The following is a 20,208-nucleotide window of genomic DNA, read 5'->3' as shown; positions in this document are numbered from 1 at the left end:
ATCCATCCTGCTTCCCGTCTTGTACTCAGCACAAAGGGGTGGGGGTTGCCTCAGGAAATACGACGGGATGGGAAGAAGAGTAGGGTGCGAACGGTGGCTGTACTGATACTCATGGCCCAGAGCCCTCCCCAGGCCCAACTTGTCATCTGTGGTGACAAAGGGAGCCCCAGCCATGGCTCAGGATCCTGCGGGGACCCTGAGATGCTGTCACTTCCCTGTCTGGGGGTGGGTGTTGTCCCCCACTTGTGGAACCACAGAGACATCATGTTTCTCTGAATGCTGACTGCTCCCCGAGGGGCTTGGGGTCAGCCGTACCCACCACAGAAGGCACAGTGGGGGCCTGAGAGTTTAGACTTCGGGGGGAAAAGAAGTCCCTCACTAGTGGGTCCCTTTCACTAAAGCGAAACACCACAAATCTTGTAATATCTCTCCACATAACCTACTTTCCCAATTAAACCCTCACTTCTGGGGCACCTGGGTGGCTCAGTGGGTTGAGCCTCTGCCTTCAGCTCAGGTCATGATCCCGAGGTCCTGGGATCGAGCCCCACATCAGGCTCTCTGCTCACCGGGGAGCCTGTTTCCCACCCCTTCTCTGCCTACTTGTGATCTCTGTCTGTCAAATAAATAAATAACACCTTTTTTAAAAAATTTAAATTAGGGGCACCTGGGTGGCTCAGTGGGTTAAAGCCTCTGCCTTCAGCTCGGGTCATGATCCCAGAGTCCTAGGATCGAGCCCCATATCGGGCTCTCTGCTCAGCGGGGAGCCTGCTTCCTCCTCTCTCTCTCTCTCTCTCTCTCTCTGTCTGCCTGCCTCTCTGCCTAATTGTGATCTCTGTCAAATAAGTAAATAAAATCTTTAAAAAAAAAAAATTTTAAATTAAAAAATAAACCCTCACGTCTCCAGGCTGGTCCCAAGACCTGCGGCTGAGCTTCCAGAACTCCAAAGAGCTGTGTATAAGAGCCCAGCCCCAATCACACAGACATCGGAAGTTTTCCTTTTATTCTTACTCATATTCTTTGAGGCATAGCTTTGCTTCAGCAAGAAGGATACCAAAGCCAGAAGGGATGCCTGGGAGGCAAGGCAGAACTCCCTGGCCCCGTGCCAGGCTTTAGTAAGAACTCAGCAGGAAGCAGTTCATGGTGGCACTGTGGAGGCCAGGCTTGCCCCAGCGGCCTCTGCGGGGGGGGGGGGGGGGGTGCGCACGGCCTCTGCTCTCCGGCCGTGGGGCATCCTTGGCTCCAGGCAAGGCGTGCAGCACAGGGAACCTCTGCTCCCTCCACCACCCCAGGGGCCTCCGCTTCCCAAAGAGCAAGAGCCCAGGTGGAGAGAAAGGGGCCTTCCCCAGAGGCACGAGGTGGGCAGCATGTCGGACTGAGCCCTGCTCCAGGCTAGAGGGAACAGCGCAACAAGCTACCTAGACACGCAGGTGGCATTGGGAGACACAGCCTTCAAATCCGCCCCAGAGCTGCAATCCGGTGGGGGGACAGGGTAGCAGGCGACTCCGGCCCCTGGTGGACGAAACAAACACACAGTCTTTAGCATCCAGCACCGGAAGCCTCGAGATGCCTGGAGCTGGCACCCGAGGAAAGCGCTAACTCACCCTCTGGGCAGAAAATGGAGCTGCCTTTATCCCCTGCCTAGGACAGCAGAAGCCGTGTTCTGTCCGTGCGTTCACTGCTGGTGACGAAGGACTGGGCCCAAGGTCCTGGGGCAGCCCAAGGGCTGACGGGGCATGTGTGCATGGCCGGCGCTGCAGGCTGCCTCTGGGGACAGCCAACCGAGCTCTCAGGGACTGGGAGGTGGGGGGCTCCCGTGACCGTTGCCCGCATGCATGCTAACCCTGTGGGCTCACAGAACGCACCCTCTTTCACTCTGGCTAAAGCAGGAGGGAAAGTGCTCTCCAAAGGCCCGGAGGGGAGGTGCTCTCCGCTCACCCGCGTCGGAACGCCTGCCGGCCGCCCCATCCCCACCCAGCTAGAGCAGCCACTCAGGGGCCTGCAGGCCGCTGTACAGCGCAAAGCCCAGGTCATCGATCTCCTCTGCTCGAAGGCTGACGAAGAGGTTCACCCGGGGGTCGAAGTGGCAGGGCAGGCTGGCCTGTGCCAGGCTGTCGATGAGCGCCTCCAGGGCCTGCAGGAAGTGCTCCCCCAGGGCCGCCTCGGCCCAGTCCGCCTCGGCCTCCCCCAGGCGCAGCACCACCTGGCTCAGGTGGCACCGGTCCAGCCGCCCCAGGGCCGGGTGGCCGTGGCAGACCCCGCACAGCAGCCGCAGCAGCCGCCGGCGGGTCCCGGCGTCGCGGTCATCCAGGGCCCGAAGCCTGGCGGCCTCTGCAGGATACCAGTCCTGCAGCCACAGGTTCCCAGCCAGCCCCTCCAGGGGCCAGGCCAGAAGGAGGGGATCTTCGGTGGCGGCGGCGGGAACCACCAGCAGCACGGCGACCGTGAGCTCCAGGCGCTCGTGCTGCACCTCGAGCAGCAGCTCCTCCGAGGCCACGCTGGGCCGGATCAGGCACCCGAGGAGGCTGCCGATGGCCGGCCAGTTGACGGAGGAGGCCAGGGCCTTGCGGAGCAGCTCTAGCAGGACGCGGGAAGAGAGATAGCCGCCCACCAGGAAGCGGTCCCAGGGGCTGCTCCCGCGGGGACGGAACTCCAGCTGAGTCCTGCGCACAGCCCAGCAGCGAGGGTCCCTGGCCACAGTGTCCAGCCCAGGCACCAGGCTCCACAGGCCCTCCTCGAGCACCACGGGAACCAGCAGACGCACACGGTCGGCCGCCCCTGCCTGCAGCCCATCATAGAGCGGCCCGCTGGGCACCAGCGCCCCGAAGGGCAGTTCCGGGAACTTGTTCCTCAAGTAGGCCTGCAGCTCAAGGGCGATGTCGCCGGCCAGCTGTTTGGCCAGAACCACGTGGGCCGCTGGGATGGTCACGTGGTCCCGCTCGAATGCCAGCAGCTTCTCCTGGAATGTCAGGCACAGCGGTGCTGGGGAGCTAAGCGGAGGCGACATCTGAGGACGGGTGTCTGTGGGCCCCTCTGCAGAATGAAGGGGTCGGGGACCATGTTAGCAGACCCCCATCAGGAGCCAAGAGAGCTCTACCTATGTCTCAGTGGCAGGAGCCTTGGCACGACCCAGGAGGTTAGGAGGGCAGAGAAAACAGGGCACTGTAAAACATGCCAAGAGGCCATAGTCCTGGCGGAGCAGGGACTTGTCTAGGTCACAGTCCGTCAATACAGAACCTGGGTTCCATCTCCCAAATGGGACCACCAGAGGGGGGACCCACCCAGGCTGGAGGGGAAGGAGTGCCACTCACCTGGGGCAGCCGGCGACGGGGCAGGGAGTGCCACGGGCTGGCTGAGAGCAGCAGGTGGGCTCCGGGCCTGCTGACGTGGCGTGGCCTTGAGAAGGCTCAGTTCCTTCCAGCTCTCCTCCAGGCATGTGCTGTCTCCCTTGGCGTCATCCTCATCTCGAGGGCTGGTGGCCCTGTCAATTAGCTGCAGGCAGAGTGACACAGAGCAGAGCCTCTGAGGTCTGGGCAGCCATGCCAAAGCCAGGACCAATGCCAAGCATGTTGCTGGGGTGGAGAAGCAGGTGTGCACCCTGGGCAGTCCCCACTATCCGTGGCAGCCCAGCCCTGCTGTCCTCCTCTGGGAGCCCCAGGGGTACATGGCTCAGCCCAGCCTTACCCGCTTCACAGCCAGGGTAGCAATCCCGAGCACAGCGGCCCCACCCACGCCCAGCACCAGGCGGGCATTAGCCAGGAGGAAGTCCACGGTGCCGCCCAGCACCTCGTCACGCTGCTTCCCCCGCTTCTGGGAGAACTCTGCCATGGTCCGTCTGCCTGTAAGAGAGCCCGGGCGCAGAGACAGCTCTGGAGGGGGGCGGCCCGGCTGGCCAGCAGGGCAGACCCCACCATGCCGGGGCTGCCACGGGTAGAGCCCGTGAGGGGCGCTCCTGGGAATTTCTCAGAAGGGGGTTCTCAGGAGATGGGGAGCTGCCCAAGTTCCCTCCCCCAAACCTGCAAACAGCTCACTCGTGCCCTAGATAGAGGAGCTCCTGTAGAAAGGCCCTGAGACTTGGGGCAGGTCAGAAAAGGAGACCCAGCTTCTCCATCCCACCCTCAGGGACCCCTGACATCACCTAAGACCCCGAAGTGAGTCTTATCATTGCTACCTGCATTTTAGAGCCCTGGACCCATGACTGCAAAGCGTCCTGACTCTGGCCCACTCCCGGATTCCATTCAGTCTCTCGGGGCCTACAGCTAGCTCCGCCAGGCGGCTTCATCCTGCTTCCTAACCAGGGCTGGCATAGGCAGGAGGAAACCAAGGCCTGGAGAAGACACAACCTGGGGTTCCCAGACAGCCTGCCCTGGAGAGCCCCTCAAGCCTTTGAGGGGACTCCAGCGATGCTCAGAGGGCCACAATCTCCCCTCCAAATCTCCAAATCAGGGTAGCCCCCAGAGGGAAAGCAATCAACCCAAAGGACAGGGTGAGTGAGGGGGCCCAAGCTGCCCAGGGAGGCACATGCCAGTCAAGACTGAAAGCCTGGTTATAGGGGCAGCAAGCTATTTAACTCTAAAGAACCCAACGGGACACCCAGCTGGCTCAGTAGGGAGCGCGTGTGACTCTTGATCTCCTGATCTCCGGGTTGTGAGTTCCAGCCCCACGTTCAGCATAGGGATTATTTTAAAATAAATAAATAATAAAGGACATTCCCCACCCCCCTCCACCAACAGAGAACTAGCCCAGCGCCTCTGCGCATGGGACTCTCTGGGCCCCTAAGGTTTGGGACAATAGCAGGGGCAGCGGGGGTGGGAGAGCAGCTGTCCTCAGAGGCTGGAAGCCCAAGCAACAGACAAAGGCCGATGAAAGTCCGAAGCTGTTTGTTCATCTGTAAAATGGCACAGCTGTGGTGAAAAAGGGTTTACGAGTGGGAAGCCCAGAACTGTAAGGTTGGGCAGGGCGGGGAGCTTGGGAAGTGAAGACAGATATCTTTCCCAGGCCCAGGCCACCACGCTACAGCCTCAGGTTCTGCCCTCCAGCCCTGAGAGCTGGGGGGAAGGCGTTGAGCGAGGTGCAAACTCAGGGAAAGAGTCAGATACCAGGCAGAGCTGTCTGTCTCCGGATGCCTCAGCAGATGACCCTGGGCTCAGACTAGCTCAGGCACCAAGGACTTGTGCCCTGTCTGCTCTGCTGTGGGTGCCCAGGGCTCCGTTGCCAGGTGACGAGATGCCTAGAGCAGCTGAAGCCTGAATCACCGCCGGACTCAGCCCCAACCCCCGCCCCCAATTTGCCCAGACTAAAAATAGGACAAGAGGGCTCTGGGGCCTTGGTTGGTCAAAGGCTGGGGGTGGTGGGTGACCCACCAAGGCCCTGCAGCCACTTTTAATTTCCTCATCGCTGATCAATACTGCCATACGGACCAAGAATCCACTTGGAAACTGTAAAGCGCTTTAATTACCTTCTGCCTAAACCGGACTCAGCCCAACCCCTGGCGGGGTCGCGCAGGGCCCAAACCGAAGCCTTCCAACTCGGGGAAGGGCGAGAGGGCGCGGGTGGTTAAAAATAACCCCACTCAGCGCCCTGAGATGCCTCCCGTCCTTCCCCTCCTCCGCCACACCTGCTGCCCGGGGCCGGGGCTGCGCAGGCCGCGCAGCAACCCCTGGTGGGCCCGTGATGGCCCGGTTAACGGGGAGGGCACCCAGGTCCCGAGAAATGCTGTGATGCGCCCAAGACGTGAAGGGGCAGGCTAGACATTCGAAATCCAGCCTGGGTCCCAAAGCCCTTCCCTCCTTCCCGGGCCTCGACTGCGGGCCCCGGCGGAGACCACGCCCCCGACCTGTGTCCGCCGCACGCTCCACGCCCGGACCTGGGTGACAAGGGCCGCCCAGCCACACTCCGGCTGTACGTGCGTCGCGGCTTCAGCACAGCGACCGGAGGACACGGCGGCTGTGCTTGGGCCCCCGAGCCCAGACCCGCCTGGGAATGGAACTCGGAGGACCCGGGAACCGAACACCGAGGCCCCGCGGGCGGCCGCTGACCTCCAACGCACGCAGACAAGCGCCAATCGGAGCGCCCGAGGCCCCTCCCACGTTCCAAAATACTGAGCGGCTCAGCCAATGATGAGCAGGCCACGCCCCCTCACCGACAAACAGGGTCCTTCGAGGGCGGGACTCTCGGACGCACTCCAGATTTAAAGGCGCAGAGCCGAATTTGGGACTAGATAGAAGGCGGTGTGGGGGCGGTGACTCGAGTTCAGAATGAGTGGGTCCCTAGGGCCCGTTGTGAAGGCGCGTGTGCTGCGTGTGAGGCAGCGGTATAGAGAAAGCAGTCTGGGCTTACGTTGTTTCCGGGGCGAGACAAACAGATGATACCTGGCCCGAAGGCCCACTTGCCTGGCCCTTTCGGTCACCCTGAATGGGCCGTGGAGGCTTTGTCGTTTTATCTTTCGGCCAGCCTTGCACACAGCGCGACTCAGGAGGCTACCCCTGCCCCCTGCTCCATGTGCCCGTGTGCGGGCCACTTCTCCATTCTGGCCTCAGTTTTCTTTCCTGTGAAATGGGTAGGCCCCCTCCTCCCCTACGAAGGATGATTGTGCGTGTAACCTGGGGCTCACTCGTTTATTTATTGGGGACTACCATGTGCCGGCTGGTGGAGGATCGAGGAAATAGAGAGGGGGTGGGTGTTGACTTTAAGCAGGAATAATAACATGCCACTTATTGAGTGCCTGCTGTATGCCACGACCTACACCTGCGTTTGTTTCCGGCCACAACCTCAGGAAGCATTTCACACATGAGGGAACAGGCCAGGAGCCGACCAGGGGTTTGCCCAGAGCCCTAGGACCCAAGGACCGAGGCATCCTGCTACCATTGGTCGCCATGCAGGGCCCAGTGAGGGGATAGAGACCCCTGGGTCCGTCTTCCCCCAGGCCTGGGTCCATAATCTCTCCAAACGCCGTGGCCAGCTGCTGCAGCGGCCCGGGGGACAGTGCTTGGACCTGCAGGGTCTGTAATACTCTGCCCCTCCCCCATAGGTCGCGGGAACTTAGCCTAGGAAAGCTGCGGGAGCACAGAGGGAGCCCGGACTTTTCGAAGCCCCCCCGGCCAGCGAACAGACAGATAGGGACACTGAGGCCCAGGGAGGCCCAAAGCCCCCCGTGGGCCCGGTGCTTCCCCACGACAAGCGGGTGCGCTGGCTGGCTAGGGGCGCGGCCGGGGCTCCGCCTGCCGGGCGGGCCCGGGCGGAGGCGGGTTAAAGGGGCGGGTCCGGCGTTGGCCCAGCCCGCGGCTCGCCCCACGGCCCCCAGCGCCCTGTCTGGCCCCGCAGCGAGAGCGGCGCCATGGAGGCCACCGGAGTGCTGCCGTTCGTCCGCGGCGTGGACCTCAGCGGCAACGACTTCAAGGTGAGCCGGCCGGGCGTGGGGCCGACCTCCCTCCAGGCCGTCTCTTCCGCTCGGGCCCGCGCCGGTCTCCGCTTCCTGTCCCGCCCGCCTCCGGGCCCTGCGCCGCCGCGAACCGCGGAAGGCTCGGGGTGCGGCTCCTCCCGGCACTCGCGACCCCGCCCGGAACAGACCCCAGTGCCTCCGCTCCGGGCCCGCACGGGAAGACCGGGGCCGGCCAGGGCCCGGCGGACGCTGGGGACGCGAGGTCACGCCAGGGAGTGGGCAGAGCTGGGGGCCCCTACCCGGTGTCCCAGTCCGGGGGTCTGGGCCCCACCCGGGCGGGAGAGTGGCCTGGGGGTCTGCGAGCTTCCGCTCCCGCCTCCCCGGCCCTGCGTCCCCGCCCCTCTGAGGTCACACGCCCAGGCCAGGCCCTGACTCATGGCCGGCTTTGCTACCGGGCTGTCGGGGGGCGGGTCTGAAGCGCACTCATCACCGCCCCGGCCTTGCCACCGCCACTCCATCCTGTGTGGTCTTGGGCAAGTCACTTCCCCTCTCAGAGCCTGGGTTTTCTCATTCGGTGAAGGGGCAATCAAGTAGCCCTGCTGTGGGCATGGGTTAGTTGGTGTGGAGACCCTCCTTCAGGTGTGAGGCCTCTGGCGGGATGGTAGGGACTGATAAGAGGAGGGCCACTGAGAACTGGATCCCAGCCTTCAGGCAGCTGGTCGAGGAGACGGTTCTAGAGGGGCAGGAATGAGGTGAACAGTGCTGGTGACCAGAACAGGCTGGGCAGGAGTGGAAGTGAGAGCTGGTCCAGTACAGGGAGGGTCAGCCTGGGTCTGCAGGGGTGGGGGGGCCCAGGCTTTCCTTGGGGTTGGGTTGGGCCACTGCTGAAGAGGCAAGCGGGGCCTTCCTGCATTTACCCACATGTGCACATGCCACTTTTCTCTGCCCCCATCCCCACCGTCCTCACCTGGGGTCTCATTGACATCTCATTGACCTTGCCAGAGTCTTGAGTCACCAGGTTGGAATGTGGCTCTAGGGGGCTGGGGACACTGGCCAAGGGCCTCAAGGGCATGAGATTGCCTGCCCTTAAGGGCTGGGGGTACCACAGCGGGCATTTGAAGGTGTTCATGAGGGTATGTATGAGGCTGTGCCTGTGCTGGTGGGGACCTGGGGCCTCACACGGGCTTGGACCTTGCCAAGAATGGCTTGTATGCTGATGGCCAGGTGGGGGCATAGGCAGGGCCTTGGTGGAAGCTCAGGGGTACCCCCATCTTGGGTGGCCTACTGAGGGCCTGGAATGGCGGGCAGAGGTATTTGACCCGAGCTGGGGACAAGCCAGTTCCATCCTGGCCCATTCAGGGGTCAGAATCCAACAAGAGATTTTAGGCCAACAGCCATCATGATTGTTAGTCTGTCCTCACACTTTTGGCATGGGGGGCTTTTATTTGCCCCATTCCGTTGATGAGGTTGAGGCACAGAATGGCGAGGTGGCCTGTCCAGGGAGCTGGTGAGAGGTGACTCTGTTGTCTTCCAAAGGCTCCCATGGCATTGGGGCCACCAAGGGTGGTAGAGCAGGGGCACCCCTCGCCCAGACCAGTCTCATCATAATACCCACCCTCCCAGGGCGGCTACTTTCCTGAGAATGTCAAGGCCATGACCAGTTTGCGGTGGCTGAAGCTGAACCGCACGGGCCTCTGCTACCTGCCAGAGGAGTTGGCCGCCCTGCAGAAGCTGGTAAGGGGCTTTGGGCAGTCGGGGAGGGACCCTGGGGATGGGGCTGGGCCAGGTGGGCAGAGCCAGCGCAGAAGGGAGATGACCTAGAGGAAGACGCTGACAGCCATGAACAAGAGCCAGCAGGAAGGGAGTGAGCACCCTGTCCCAGGAGGTGTGCAAGAAGAGACGGGCTGTGTTGGGGAGGGAGGCTGCCGATGGTGTCCCAGGCCTCTGTGGCTGAGGGCCCCCTGGGTGGTGCAAGGTTTTGGTGGCGGTTGGGGATTCTGTAGGTGCCCTACCCACAGTGCTGAGCCTCTGCTCCCCTGTCCTGGCCCAGGAGCACTTGTCCGTGAGCCACAACAACCTGACCACACTTCACGGGGAGCTGTCCAGCCTGCCGTCACTGAGGGTGAGTGCTGCGGTGGGCCGTTGAGCTTGGGGGTGGGGGCCGGAGTCCAGCGGGTGGTGTGAGGGCAGGTCCAGACCCCTCGTGGACCAGCCCCACTGCCTGTCCAATGTCGGATTCTGGTGCCTGTTCCTAAAGGCGAAGGGATACCATGATGCCCCATGGTCAGTAATGCATGGAGAAAAAAGGTAAAAATCCCAAACTCCCACCCGCTTTTAGACAGGTGTCATAAGAACAGTTGATACCAGCTGAGCACGGTTCCAGCTCTTCCTCCTGGTTGATTCCATATAATCCTGACTTTCACCAAGTTCACAGATGAAGATGCTTGGCCAGAGAGCCAGGTCACTTGCCCGAGGCTGAGGTCACACAGCCATGCAGTGCAAGAACTGGGGTAGGGTGGGGTTTGGCCTTGATGGAAAGTAGTCAGGGTGGTCCTGTCGCCCCTCAGAGCCTCTGACATCCCAGAACTTCAGGCCCCGTCTAGACCTTTTGGGCCTGGGTGAGGGTTGTTCCCATCCAAGGCCAGAGCCCTCAGGTGTTAAAAGCACAGCCTCTGGACCAGGGCGGCCTGAGTTCAGATCTGGGCCCCACTGCTTCCTGGCTGCGTGACAAGTTCCTTCTGCGTTCTGGGGAGGGTTTAGCTCCTTCCGCGTTCTGGGGAGGTGACAGCTACGAAGCCACAGTGTGGTCCTACACAGACGCTGCAGCGGAGGGAAAAGTGGCAGCAGCCCCATTGGTGCTCACGGTTGTGGCATCATCCTGTGGCCTTCCTCTCTCCCCTTCAGACTCTCTGAGGTTTCAGTCCTGACAGGATACAAAACAGACTTGCTCTTGGTCCACACTCTTGAGTTCGCTGTGGTCCACCCCTCTCCCTCTGTCCTAGAACCTTTGCCTCAGAGCTACTCCCTTATCTTGCCCTCTTGGAATGGGGAAGCTCTTCCTCAGGTTCCCTGAGGGCCCCCTGCTGGGCTCTGGGACACACGGGAGCTGGGCTTTAGGGTGTTGATAGGAGCTGGTCAGGAGGCCAGGAAGAGCTCACCAAGTGGAGGGACTATGAGCAAAGGCCAGGCTGGGACAGCCCTTGGGCCTCTGGTGGGCTTCCCAAGGTGCTGTCCTTCCTTGATCTCTCTGCTGCTTCCTGGGGGTGGAAGCTGGAAATCACGGACTCTCGTGGTTTCTTCCCAGGCCATTGTGGCTCGAGCCAACAGCCTGAAGAACTCCGGGGTCCCCGATGACATCTTCAAGCTGGACGACCTCTCAGTTCTGGTCAGTGGTTTCCCCACCCACCTGGCCTCTGTGCTGGCCCACAAGGCAGTTCTCATCTATTAGAGTGGTCCCTGCAGCCCCTGGTAAACCATTTTACAAACAGAGAAACTAAGGTGTAGAGTGCCTTGCCCGAGCCCGCTCACAGCGTCAGAGCCCTAACCCAGGCACCCTTTCTCCCAGGGTCCTGACTGCCTCCCTTTGGCTCTGAAACCCCCTCATCCACTCCTTGTTCAGTGCTCTCCCTGATCCCCAAGGCTCGCAGAGGCCCAGCAGGGTGGCACTGGGCCTGAGACCCCCTCCCTTGGCTGTCCCACTTCTGCCCAGGACTTGAGCTACAACCAGCTGACGGAGTGCCCGCGGGAGCTGGAGAACGCCAAGAACATGCTGGTGCTGAACCTCAGCCACAACAGGTACCTGTCAGCGGGGGCGGGGCAGGGGTGGGGCGGGGTTGGGGCGGGACTGTGGCCCAGTGGGTGCGCTGGGCCCCGGAGCTGTGCGTCTGGTATTGACGCCCTCTGCCTGCCTCACTCCCACCCGCCCGCAGCATCGACACCATCCCCAACCAGCTCTTCATCAACCTCACCGACCTGCTGTACCTGGACCTCAGTGAGAACCGCCTGGAGAGCTTGCCCCCACAGATGCGCCGCCTGGTGCACCTGCAGACACTTGTGCTCAACGGGAACCCGCTGCTGCACGCGCAGCTCCGGTGGGTGCCTCTGCATACCACAGCCCTGCAGAGCCCGCCCTGGCCCCATCACACCCCCACCCCTCCAATGGGGGCAGACTCCATCCTTTCAAAGTGTCAGGCCCTACCTCAGTTTGGTGTTCTGTCCCCCAGCCCCCCTCCCACGCCACAGCCGCCCCTGACCTGGGCTTCTCAGCCCTGCCCAGCCCTGTGCTCGCAACTCTCCCTGCAGGCAGCTTCCAGCTCTGACGGCCCTGCAGACCCTGCACCTGAGGAACACACAGCGCACACAGAGCAACCTCCCTACCAGCCTGGAGGGCCTGAGCAACCTCGCAGGTGGGCAATCCCTGGGTGGTCTCTGCGGGCTCTGGTCCCTTCAGGTCCCTGGCTTCCTTATGGAGGAAGGCACTGACCCTGCTTCCCTGGCCACCTCCCAGAGGGAAAAGGACGCAGTTACATTACGATCATTTCTTTCATTACTGTGACAACTAGTGCTAACTCCAAGTTACCACCACTGGCTTGATGCCTAGACCCAAACAGAGAAACCAGGGCTCAGAGAGATTAAGTCACTTGCTCAAGACCACAGAGCCTGGAGGGGGCAGAGGTGGGGCTCACGTTGGGGTTTCTGCCCCTGGAGCTGGCCGGGGGCCCCTGGTGATGTGCCCCACCCTCACCCCAGATGTGGACCTGTCCTGCAATGACTTGACACGGGTGCCCGAGTGCCTGTACACCCTCCCCAGCCTGCGCCGTCTCAACCTCAGCAGCAACCAGATCACTGAGCTGTCCCTGTGCATCGACCAGTGGGTGCACGTGGAGACCTTAAACCTGTCCCGCAACCAGCTCACCTCGCTGCCCGTACGTGCAGGCCTGGGGTGGGAAAGGGAAGGCTTCCGAGCTGCCCTGGCTCCTGCCCCTGACCCCCCCAACCTGTGCCCGGGTCACCCCTCTAGTCTGCCATTTGCAAGCTCACCAAGCTGAAGAAGCTGTACCTGAACTCCAACAAGCTGGATTTCGACGGGCTGCCCTCGGGCATCGGCAAGCTGACCAGCCTAGAGGAGTTCATGGCCGCCAACAACAACCTGGAGCTGATCCCTGAGAGCCTGTGCAGGTGCTAGGGCGAGTGGGGGCAGGGGGTCTTACGGCACAGAAGACCCCAGCACTCAGCCAGAGCCCACCCTGCGCCTGCTGCACAGCATGCAAAACGGATGGGTTAATTCAGCTTTGGGGAGGAAGCACACACAGTCCTGCTTTCCCAATGTGGGTGCCCCGCGGCACAGTGTGGGAGGACACTGGCAGGGATGAGGCTGGAGGGCCTCCCCGTCCATGAGAGTTTGGGACACGGCACCATGTACAGCTCCCTCTAGTGGTGACAGTGCCCGCTAGCTTGGCCTCCTCAGGACTCGGAGAGAACAGAGAGCCCTTTAGCACCTTCCAAGTTAATCTGAGGATAGAATACGTGTTTTAGCATCCTGTGGTTCATACCCAGGGGCCTTTATTTCTGCAGAAGGCCACTCTGAAAAGTGCTGTTCCATAGCGGTCACTGAAAGTCCTTTCCAGCCGCTTAGCTGTGCGGGGACCCTGTTCTAGCTGCGCGGCCTCTCCCGCCGTGCACGGCCACTTTAAACCCACTGGTGTCTTTGCTAGCTGGGCTGTTGGCTCCTCTGGCCCTCCCTGGTCCCCCATCTCCAAGACTGGAGGTCTCCTTGCGTCCCCCCACACTTTGTCACTTCCCTGAGGCTCTGGCTCTGTCCCCACAGGTGCACAAAGCTGAGGAAACTCGTCCTGAACAAGAACCGCCTGGTGACCCTCCCGGAGGCCATCCACTTCCTGACGGAGATCGAGGTCCGGGCAGGCCAGGGCTGCTGCGGAGAGGGAGGAGGGACCTGAGGGGGAGGCCGGAGGTGATGATGGCCCCTCAGGGAAAAACTAAACAAGGCGATATCACTGCAGTGGGAGGGGGTCTGGCAGAGGCCCCTGGAGGGGTGCCAGTGCCATAGAAAGGAGAGGGCAAACCACACCCCGGTGTCCATGCCGTGCACCACAGCATCCTCCAAGCCCCGCGGCCAGCCTGCAAGGTCTCACTCCTTAGATAGGAAAAGCAGAGCCCAGAGGGGCAGCTGCGGAGCTGGGATGCGAGCCCAGGCCCCTGGATGCCAAGAACCAGAAAGCCGGGCCAGCATGACTGCAAGGTAGATCTCAGGCTCAGTGCCCCCTCTGCCTCACCCTGCGAGGCAGGTCCTAGACGTGCGGGAGAACCCCAGCCTGGTCATGCCTCCCAAGCCTGCGGACCGCGCTGCTGAGTGGTACAACATCGACTTCTCGCTGCAGAACCAGCTGCGGCTGGCAGGGGCCTCGCCTGCCACAGTGGCGGCAGCAGCAGCTGGTAAGCAGAGCAGGTCTGGCCGGGATGCCACGGGGGTGCTTCTCCGGACCTCAGCTTACCCATCTGTACATTGGGTGGGACATACATGGCTTCTGGATCCCCGTGCATCCGGTTGGCCCCTGGTTGCCTGTATGCCCGAGGGGGTGGGCCCAGCTAGTGTCCAGCCATTTACTCCCCCACTAAGCAGGAAGCGGGCCCAAGGACCCCCTGGCTCGCAAGATGCGGCTCCGGAGGCGCAAGGACTCAGCCCAGGATGACCAGGCTAAGCAGGTGCTGAAGGGCATGTCGGATGTGGCCCAGGAGAAGAACAAAACGCAGGAGGTAAGCCAGGCCAGGGGCTGGGACAGGGGCAGGTGATCCTGGGCTCTGCTTAAAACAGACTGTACAACCCAGGCCAAGAGGGAGAGTGGGTCCTGAGTAGCAAGAATAGCCCGTGCAAAGGCCCTGAGGTGGGTAGCAAATAAAGAGGCCAGATTGAGTGGCTGTATAAAGGCAAGCCATGCCTTTGATTGTGACCCCAGGAGAGTACGGATGCCCGAGCCTCTGGGGGCAAGGCACGGCGCTGGGACCAGGGCCTGGAGAAGCCACGCCTTGACTACTCTGAGTTCTTCACGGAGGATGTGGGCCAGCTGCCCGGTCTGACCATCTGGCAAATCGAGAACTTCGTGCCTGTGCTGGTGGAGGAGGCCTTCCATGGCAAGTTCTATGAGGCTGACTGCTACATTGTGCTCAAGGTGAGGGTCGGGCATGTTGGCATGGGCTTTGGGACCCCCAGGAATCTTATCTCAGATGGCTCCGAATCCGCAGCTCCACTCTCTTGTTCACTGAGGGAAGGTGGGAGAGAGAGGACTTTGCAAAGGGGGCAGGATGGTGGTGGCCCAGGCCAGGGTGCATCAGTGCATCACCCCCGCCCTGGGGCAGGGGAGTCTGTGGCAGCTCCAGAGGACTCTGAAGGTGATCCTGGAAGCCAGGACCCCATGGCAAGGCCTGACTCGGCCTGTGCCCCGCCCCCCCAGACCTTTCTGGATGACAGTGGCTCTCTGAACTGGGAGATCTACTACTGGATCGGCGGGGAGGCCACTCTGGACAAGAAGGCTTGCTCTGCCATCCACGCCGTGAACCTGCGCAACTACCTGGGCGCCGAGTGCCGCACTGTGCGGGAGGAGATGGGCGAAGAGAGCGAGGAGTTCCTGCAGGTGCCTGCGGGAGGGGAAGGCCCGAGGCGGGGCGGGGTGGGGGAAAATGGGCGTGGGCAAGGGCTGGGGCGGGGCTGGTGGGCGGGGCTAAGACCTCTGCTCACAGTGCTGAGAGCAGAGGTGGAGGGGTGAGGGATAGGGGCTGGGGGGTGGGGAGGGTGAAACCTCAAACAGACAGCAGGGTCAGGAGGGCTAGATGCAAAAGGTGGGGAGCCTGGGCTAGGGGAGCCTAGAGAGAGATGAGGAACTGGGGCTATAGCACGGAGGGGGTGGGGCTGCCGGCTGGACACCCAAGAAGGCGGGCCCAGGGCTGGACCCTGAGTCAGAGTGCGGTGAGCGAGCTGCGCTGTCCTCTCGGCCAGCTGGTCGTGTGTAGACGCCCATCCACCCAAGATTCTACCCTGATTCACCCCTTGCCCTCTTGCATAAATCTGCTTGGTCCTGCGCCTGATGCAGGCATATCTAAGCATGCTGTGCATTTCTAAACCTTAACACCAGCAAACACGTACTTTTACACATCCTAACACTCTAACATGTGTTTGTTTATAGACACGGGTCTTATTCCTTTGTTTCCCTACCTTCATCCCAGATACATAACACGTGAGGCACCTGTGGACAGCTCTGCCCACTGACGGGGGTGGGGGTGTCTGGCGGGGGAGGGGGCTCAGTGATGAAGGCCCGCGCCCTCACACACACAGGTGTTTGACAGTGACATCTCCTACATCGAGGGTGGAACAGCCAGTGGCTTCTACACTGTGGAGGACACACACTATGTCACCAGGTGAGGGGGTGTGGGCGTGGCTGGCGCTGGGCTGCGCTCCGGTGGGAAGGATGGGGCGAAAGGGTGTTAGGGCTGAATCGGCCCGTTTGTGCCCCTCCCTGCCCCCCTCCCCAGTCACTCTTGCTCTGGCCCCCAGGATGTACCGCGTGTATGGGAAAAAGAACATCAAGTTGGAGCCCGTGCCTCTCAAGGGGTCCTCTCTGGACCCAAGGTAGGCCCCCGTGCCTCCAGGGGGAGTACTTGAGCCCACACTCCCTCCCATTAGTGGGGAGCAGTTTTGGGTTCTAGAAATAAAAAGACCTTCAGAAACCCTTTTAACCCCTGTCTCATTGAGCTTGGCAGGACTAGTAAGGCGTGAAACCCCATAATGAGGGATTTGGGGCAGGGTCAAGGGCATGAGGGCAGTCGCTGTCCCTGTCTATCACTGCTCCTCCTGCCCAGGTTTGTTTTCCTGCTGGATCGAGGGCTGGACATTTACGTGTGGCGGGGGACCCAGGCCACACTGAGTAGCACTACCAAGGCCAGGTATGAGGACACGGTGGGGTATTTTCTGCAAAGACAGATTGTTACCTAAGAAGGGGCACGGGACTCACTAAAGGCTTTGCATACTCCCACTCCCCCCACAAGGCTTTTTGCTGAGAAAATTAACAAGAATGAGCGGAAAGGGAAGGCAGAGATCACACTGCTGGTGCAAGGTCAGGAGCCCCCAGAGTTCTGGGAGGCTCTGGGCGGGGAGCCCTCCGAGATCAAGAAGCACGTGCCGGATGACTTCTGGCCACCTCAGCCCAAGCTGTATAAGGTGAGCCGTGGTGCGAGAGGCAGTGCTGGCCTGACTTCCTCCGCCGGCACCACGGTGGTGGCTGGTCTTCATCTGGATTTTGGTGGGGAGAGGGTGCCACCTTCTGGGCAGGAAGTAGCCGGAGCAAAGATCAGGAGGCTGGCTCTGAGTGAGGCCAGGAGAAGTAGTGTTAGACTGCACGTTTCCAGGAAGGTGGGGCTGGAGAGGAAGGCTGCAAAGCGCCTGGGTACCAAGCCTGAGAACCTGGCCTTGATTGTCAAGGTGATAGGAAGCCCCTAGGGGTGTTGCGAGCAAGAAGAGAATTAGGAATGACAATAAGGACCTGGAGAGGGCAGGCAGGGAAGGCATCATGTAAAAGCCCTTCCACTGATAGAATGTCCTTCAAACATTAGTGGAGGGAGGAAACAGGTCAGAAAAGGAGCAGGCAGTGGTCCTGAGCTCCCACAGCAGGGAAACAGCTGGACTCCAAAGCAGGGGGCTGCTAGGAGTGGGGTTCCTGTGCTCCAGAGCCTGCCCCTGCCACGCCCATCCCTTCCTGCTGCCAGGTGGGCCTGGGCCTGGGCTATCTGGAGCTACCGCAGATCAACTACAAGCTCTCCGTGGAACATAAGACCCGTCCCAAGGTGGAACTGCTGCCCAAGATGCGGCTGGTGAGACACATGGAGGGCGGAGAGTGCGGGGCGGGGATCCCTCGCTGGTGGCTCGGCGTGGGCCTTGACCTGCAGCCTTTGCCCTGCAGCTGCAGAGCCTGCTGGACACGCGCTGCGTATACATCCTGGACTGTTGGTCCGACGTGTTCATCTGGCTGGGCCGCAAATCCCCACGCCTGGTACGCGCCGCCGCCCTCAAGCTGGGCCAGGAGCTGTGCGGGATGTTGCATAGGCCGCGCCACGCCACGGTCAGCCGCAGCCTGGAGGGCACCGAGGCGCAGGTGCGGAGTCCAGCAGAGCTGGCACAGGCCATGCCCCCTGGGAGCCACCCCTCGGCCCAGCCAGGCCCCGCCCCTCCGCGGCGAGGCCCCGCCCCCCAAGCCTCCCGGCCAGCTCGAATTTTATCCGTGCTCGGCAGGTGTTCAAGGCCAAGTTCAAGAACTGGGACGACGTGTTGACAGTGGACTACACGCGCAACGCGGAGGCTGTGCTGCAGGGCCCGGGACTCACTGGGAAGGTGAAGCGCGACGCGGAGAAGAAAGATCAGATGAAGGCTGACCTCACCGCGCTGTTCCTGCCAAGGCAGCCGCCCATGGCGCTGGCAGAGGTGGGGACGGGGCCCAGGGCTGGTGGACTGCGGGGGGGGGGGGGGGGGGGGGGCGGGACCCTGCGGTAGTGGGAGGGGGCTCCGTGCGGGGGCCCTTGCCCTGTGACTCGCTGCTGCCCGGTGCAGGCGGAGCAGCTGATGGAGGAGTGGAACGAGGACCTGGACGGCATGGAGGGCTTCGTGCTGGAGGGCAAGAAGTTCGCGAGGCTGCCGGAGGAGGAGTTCGGCCACTTCTACACGCAGGACTGCTACGTCTTCCTCTGCAGGTGCCGCTGCAGCGCGCCGCCTGGCCCCTCCGCGAATGCTAGGGGCTCGAGCCCCACCCCCACTCACCATCCTCTGACCCCCCAGGTACTGGGTCCCCGTGGAGTACGAGGAGGAGGAGGAGAAGAAAGAAGAGAAGGAAGAGGAAAAAGCGGGAGCGGAGGGCAAAGAAGGCGAGGAGGCAGCGGCTGAGGCGGAGGAGAAGCAGCCGGAGGAGGACTTCCAGTGCATCGTGTACTTCTGGCAGGGCCGGGAGGCCTCCAACATGGGCTGGCTCACCTTCACCTTCAGCCTGCAGAAGAAGTTCGAGAGCCTCTTCCCTGGCAAACTAGAGGTGTGCCTGCACGCCCCTACCTGCTCCAGGCCGCACCCCCATAGCCTCGGGAGGCATGGTGGGGGGTGGAGGCAGTGCCCAGGGAGCTGCCCCTAATGCTTCCACACCTCCAGGTGGTACGCATGACACAGCAGCAGGAGAACCCCAAGTTCCTGTCCCATTTCAAGAGAAAGTTCATCATCCATCGGGGCAAGAGGAAGGTGGCTCAGGCTGCCCAGCAGCCCAGCCTCTACCAGATTCGCACCAATGGCAGCGCCCTCTGCACCCGGTGCCTGGCTGGGGGGAGGGCGCATGTGGTGGGCAGGCGGGGGTCAGTGGGCAGCAGGGACCCCTCGCTGACACCTCCCACCCCACAGGTGCATCCAGATCAACACTGACTCCAGCCTCCTCAACTCCGAGTTCTGCTTCATTCTCAAGGTGGGATTGTGGGTGTGGCGGGGACTGTGGAGCAGGGTCACTGGCTGTGGGGTGGCCCCGACTTGAACTCCCCTGCACACTTCTCAGGTTCCCTTTGAGAGCGAGGACAACCAGGGCATTGTGTACGCGTGGGTGGGCCGGGCGTCAGACCCAGATGAGGCCAAGCTGGCGGAAGATATCCTGAACACCATGTTCGACGCCTCCTACAGCAAGCAGGTGACGGGGACAGGCGGTGGGCGAGCCGGTAGTCAGTCCCGTGGGAGCAGACCCAAGCCCTGGGCCAGACAGACCCTTTCCCACAGGTCATCAACGAAGGCGAGGAGCCCGAGAACTTCTTTTGGGTGGGCATCGGGGCCCAGAAGCCCTACGATGATGATGCCGAGTACATGAAGCACACCAGGCTCTTCCGGTGAGGCCAGGACCCAGACCCCACACCCCCCAGCTTCCCCCTAGGGCCGGCTGTGCCTGCCACCCGCACAGCCTCTCCCTGACCCTCGACCTGCAGGTGCTCCAATGAGAAGGGCTACTTTGCGGTGACGGAGAAGTGCTCAGACTTCTGCCAGGATGACCTGGCAGATGACGACATCATGCTGCTGGACAATGGTCAAGAGGTGCGGCCCCTCCCCTCCCACTGATCCGGCTGCCCAGGGGGCCCGCCCACTGCTAGGTGGGAAGCTGAGACCCCCTGCCTTGCTGTCCCCACAGGTCTACATGTGGGTGGGGACCCAGACAAGCCAGGTGGAGATCAAACTGAGTCTAAAGGCCTGCCAGGTGAGCCAGCTGGTGGGGCAGGCTAAGCCCTGGCCGGGGGTGGGGTGGGGGTGGGGGTCTGTGAGGACTGCCCCGGCTCATGCCCTGTCCGGCCGGCCAGGTGTACATCCAGCACATGCGATCCAAAGAGCACGAGCAGCCACGCCGCCTGCGCCTGGTCCGCAAGGGCAACGAGCAGCACGCCTTCACCCGCTGCTTCCACGCCTGGAGCACTTTCCGCCAGGCTCTGGCCTAGGACAGCAAGCGCCCCCCATCTACAGCACTCCCATTGCAGCCCCGAGCTCGGGGCCGGGGTGGCCCGTCCGTCCACTGCCACTGGCAGAGGCTGTGTGCGGGTGGCAGCCCCTGTTCGGCCACCCGGCCCCCAGTGCCACGGTCCCCAGCTGCACAGCCTGAGCAGCACCAGGGGGGATGCCCAGAACCAGGCCCTCAGGGGTCTGGGCAGCTGGAGTCCCTCTGGGGAGAGCTACTGTGTGATGCCCCCTCCCTACCACAGAGAAAGCAGCGTGGTTGCCTTTTAAGAGATATTAAATGCTTTTATTTTCAATATTAAAAATC

General features: G+C 62.0%; 2 protein-coding genes across 6 annotated transcripts; one reads left to right on the top strand and one right to left on the bottom strand.

Moving 5' to 3' along the window:
* Positions 1–1,204: 1,204 nt before the first annotated feature.
* Positions 1,205–6,004, bottom strand: LOC111139241 (mitochondrial elongation factor 2). 3 transcript variants are annotated; one of them, XR_002640080.1, is made up of 4 exons: positions 3,682–3,896; positions 3,309–3,489; positions 1,602–3,030; positions 1,205–1,509 (listed from the first exon to the last, which is right to left on the bottom strand). XR_002640080.1 is itself a non-coding variant. In XM_022491455.1 (4 exons), the coding sequence occupies exons 2-4, from the start codon at positions 3,823–3,825 to the stop codon at positions 1,976–1,978; spliced, it is 1,380 nt and encodes a 459-aa protein (XP_022347163.1). In that variant the 5' UTR covers positions 3,826–3,836; positions 5,834–6,004; the 3' UTR covers positions 1,205–1,975. The 3 variants fall into 3 exon arrangements, 2 of the variants coding, with proteins under 2 accessions (XP_022347163.1, XP_022347164.1); XM_022491455.1 differs by adding an exon at positions 5,834–6,004 and having other exon boundaries at positions 1,205–3,030; positions 3,682–3,836; XM_022491456.1 differs by adding an exon at positions 5,864–6,004 and having other exon boundaries at positions 1,205–3,030; positions 3,682–3,836.
* Positions 6,005–7,223: 1,219 nt separating this feature from the next.
* LOC111139220 (FLII, actin remodeling protein) lies at positions 7,224–20,187 on the top strand. 3 transcript variants are annotated; one of them, XM_022491420.1, is made up of 30 exons: positions 7,225–7,396; positions 9,002–9,112; positions 9,429–9,500; positions 10,683–10,763; positions 11,088–11,173; positions 11,308–11,469; positions 11,681–11,784; positions 12,128–12,303; positions 12,399–12,556; positions 13,206–13,290; positions 13,684–13,831; positions 14,019–14,152; positions 14,353–14,565; positions 14,848–15,027; positions 15,726–15,808; positions 15,945–16,019; positions 16,250–16,333; positions 16,436–16,607; positions 17,153–17,257; positions 17,347–17,538; positions 17,676–17,864; positions 17,991–18,130; positions 18,216–18,462; positions 18,576–18,730; positions 18,819–18,879; positions 18,967–19,095; positions 19,182–19,288; positions 19,385–19,490; positions 19,585–19,650; positions 19,751–20,186. In XM_022491420.1, the coding sequence occupies exons 1-30, from the start codon at positions 7,334–7,336 to the stop codon at positions 19,883–19,885; spliced, it is 3,819 nt and encodes a 1,272-aa protein (XP_022347128.1). In that variant the 5' UTR covers positions 7,225–7,333; the 3' UTR covers positions 19,886–20,186. The 3 variants fall into 3 exon arrangements, with proteins under 3 accessions (XP_022347129.1, XP_022347128.1, XP_022347127.1); XM_022491419.1 differs by having other exon boundaries at positions 14,016–14,152; XM_022491421.1 differs by lacking the exon at positions 11,308–11,469 and having other exon boundaries at positions 7,224–7,396; positions 19,751–20,187.
* The last annotated feature ends 21 nt before the right edge of the window (positions 20,188–20,208 follow it).

The sequence above is a fragment of the Enhydra lutris genome, unplaced genomic scaffold (assembly GCF_002288905.1).
Source record: "Enhydra lutris kenyoni isolate GAN:26980312 unplaced genomic scaffold, ASM228890v2 scaffoldscaffold97, whole genome shotgun sequence".
NCBI classification, from domain to species: Eukaryota; Metazoa; Chordata; class Mammalia; order Carnivora; family Mustelidae; genus Enhydra; species Enhydra lutris.
This window is presented reverse-complemented; position numbering and strand designations above follow the sequence as displayed.

What these genes read in the sequence shown, in the direction of transcription:
- LOC111139220 (XM_022491419.1), top strand. Translation starts at nt 7,334, where the DNA reads ATGGAGGCCACCGGAGTGCTGCCGTTCGTCCGCGGCGTGGACCTCAGC. An exon ending in GGGTCCTCTCTGGACCCAAG is followed by an intron (nt 16,020 to 16,249) that starts GTAGGCCCCCGT and finishes CCTCCTGCCCAG; the next exon opens with GTTTGTTTTCCTGCTGGATC. An exon ending in AAGCACACCAGGCTCTTCCG is followed by an intron (nt 19,289 to 19,384) that starts GTGAGGCCAGGA and finishes CTCGACCTGCAG; the next exon opens with GTGCTCCAATGAGAAGGGCT.
- LOC111139241 (XM_022491455.1), bottom strand. Translation starts at nt 3,825, where the DNA reads ATGGCAGAGTTCTCCCAGAAGCGGGGGAAGCAGCGTGACGAGGTGCTG. An exon ending in CTACCCTGGCTGTGAAGCGG is followed by an intron (nt 3,490 to 3,681) that starts GTAAGGCTGGGC and finishes CTCTGCCTGCAG; the next exon opens with CTAATTGACAGGGCCACCAG. An exon ending in CCCGTCGCCGGCTGCCCCAG is followed by an intron (nt 3,031 to 3,308) that starts GTGAGTGGCACT and finishes TTCATTCTGCAG; the next exon opens with AGGGGCCCACAGACACCCGT.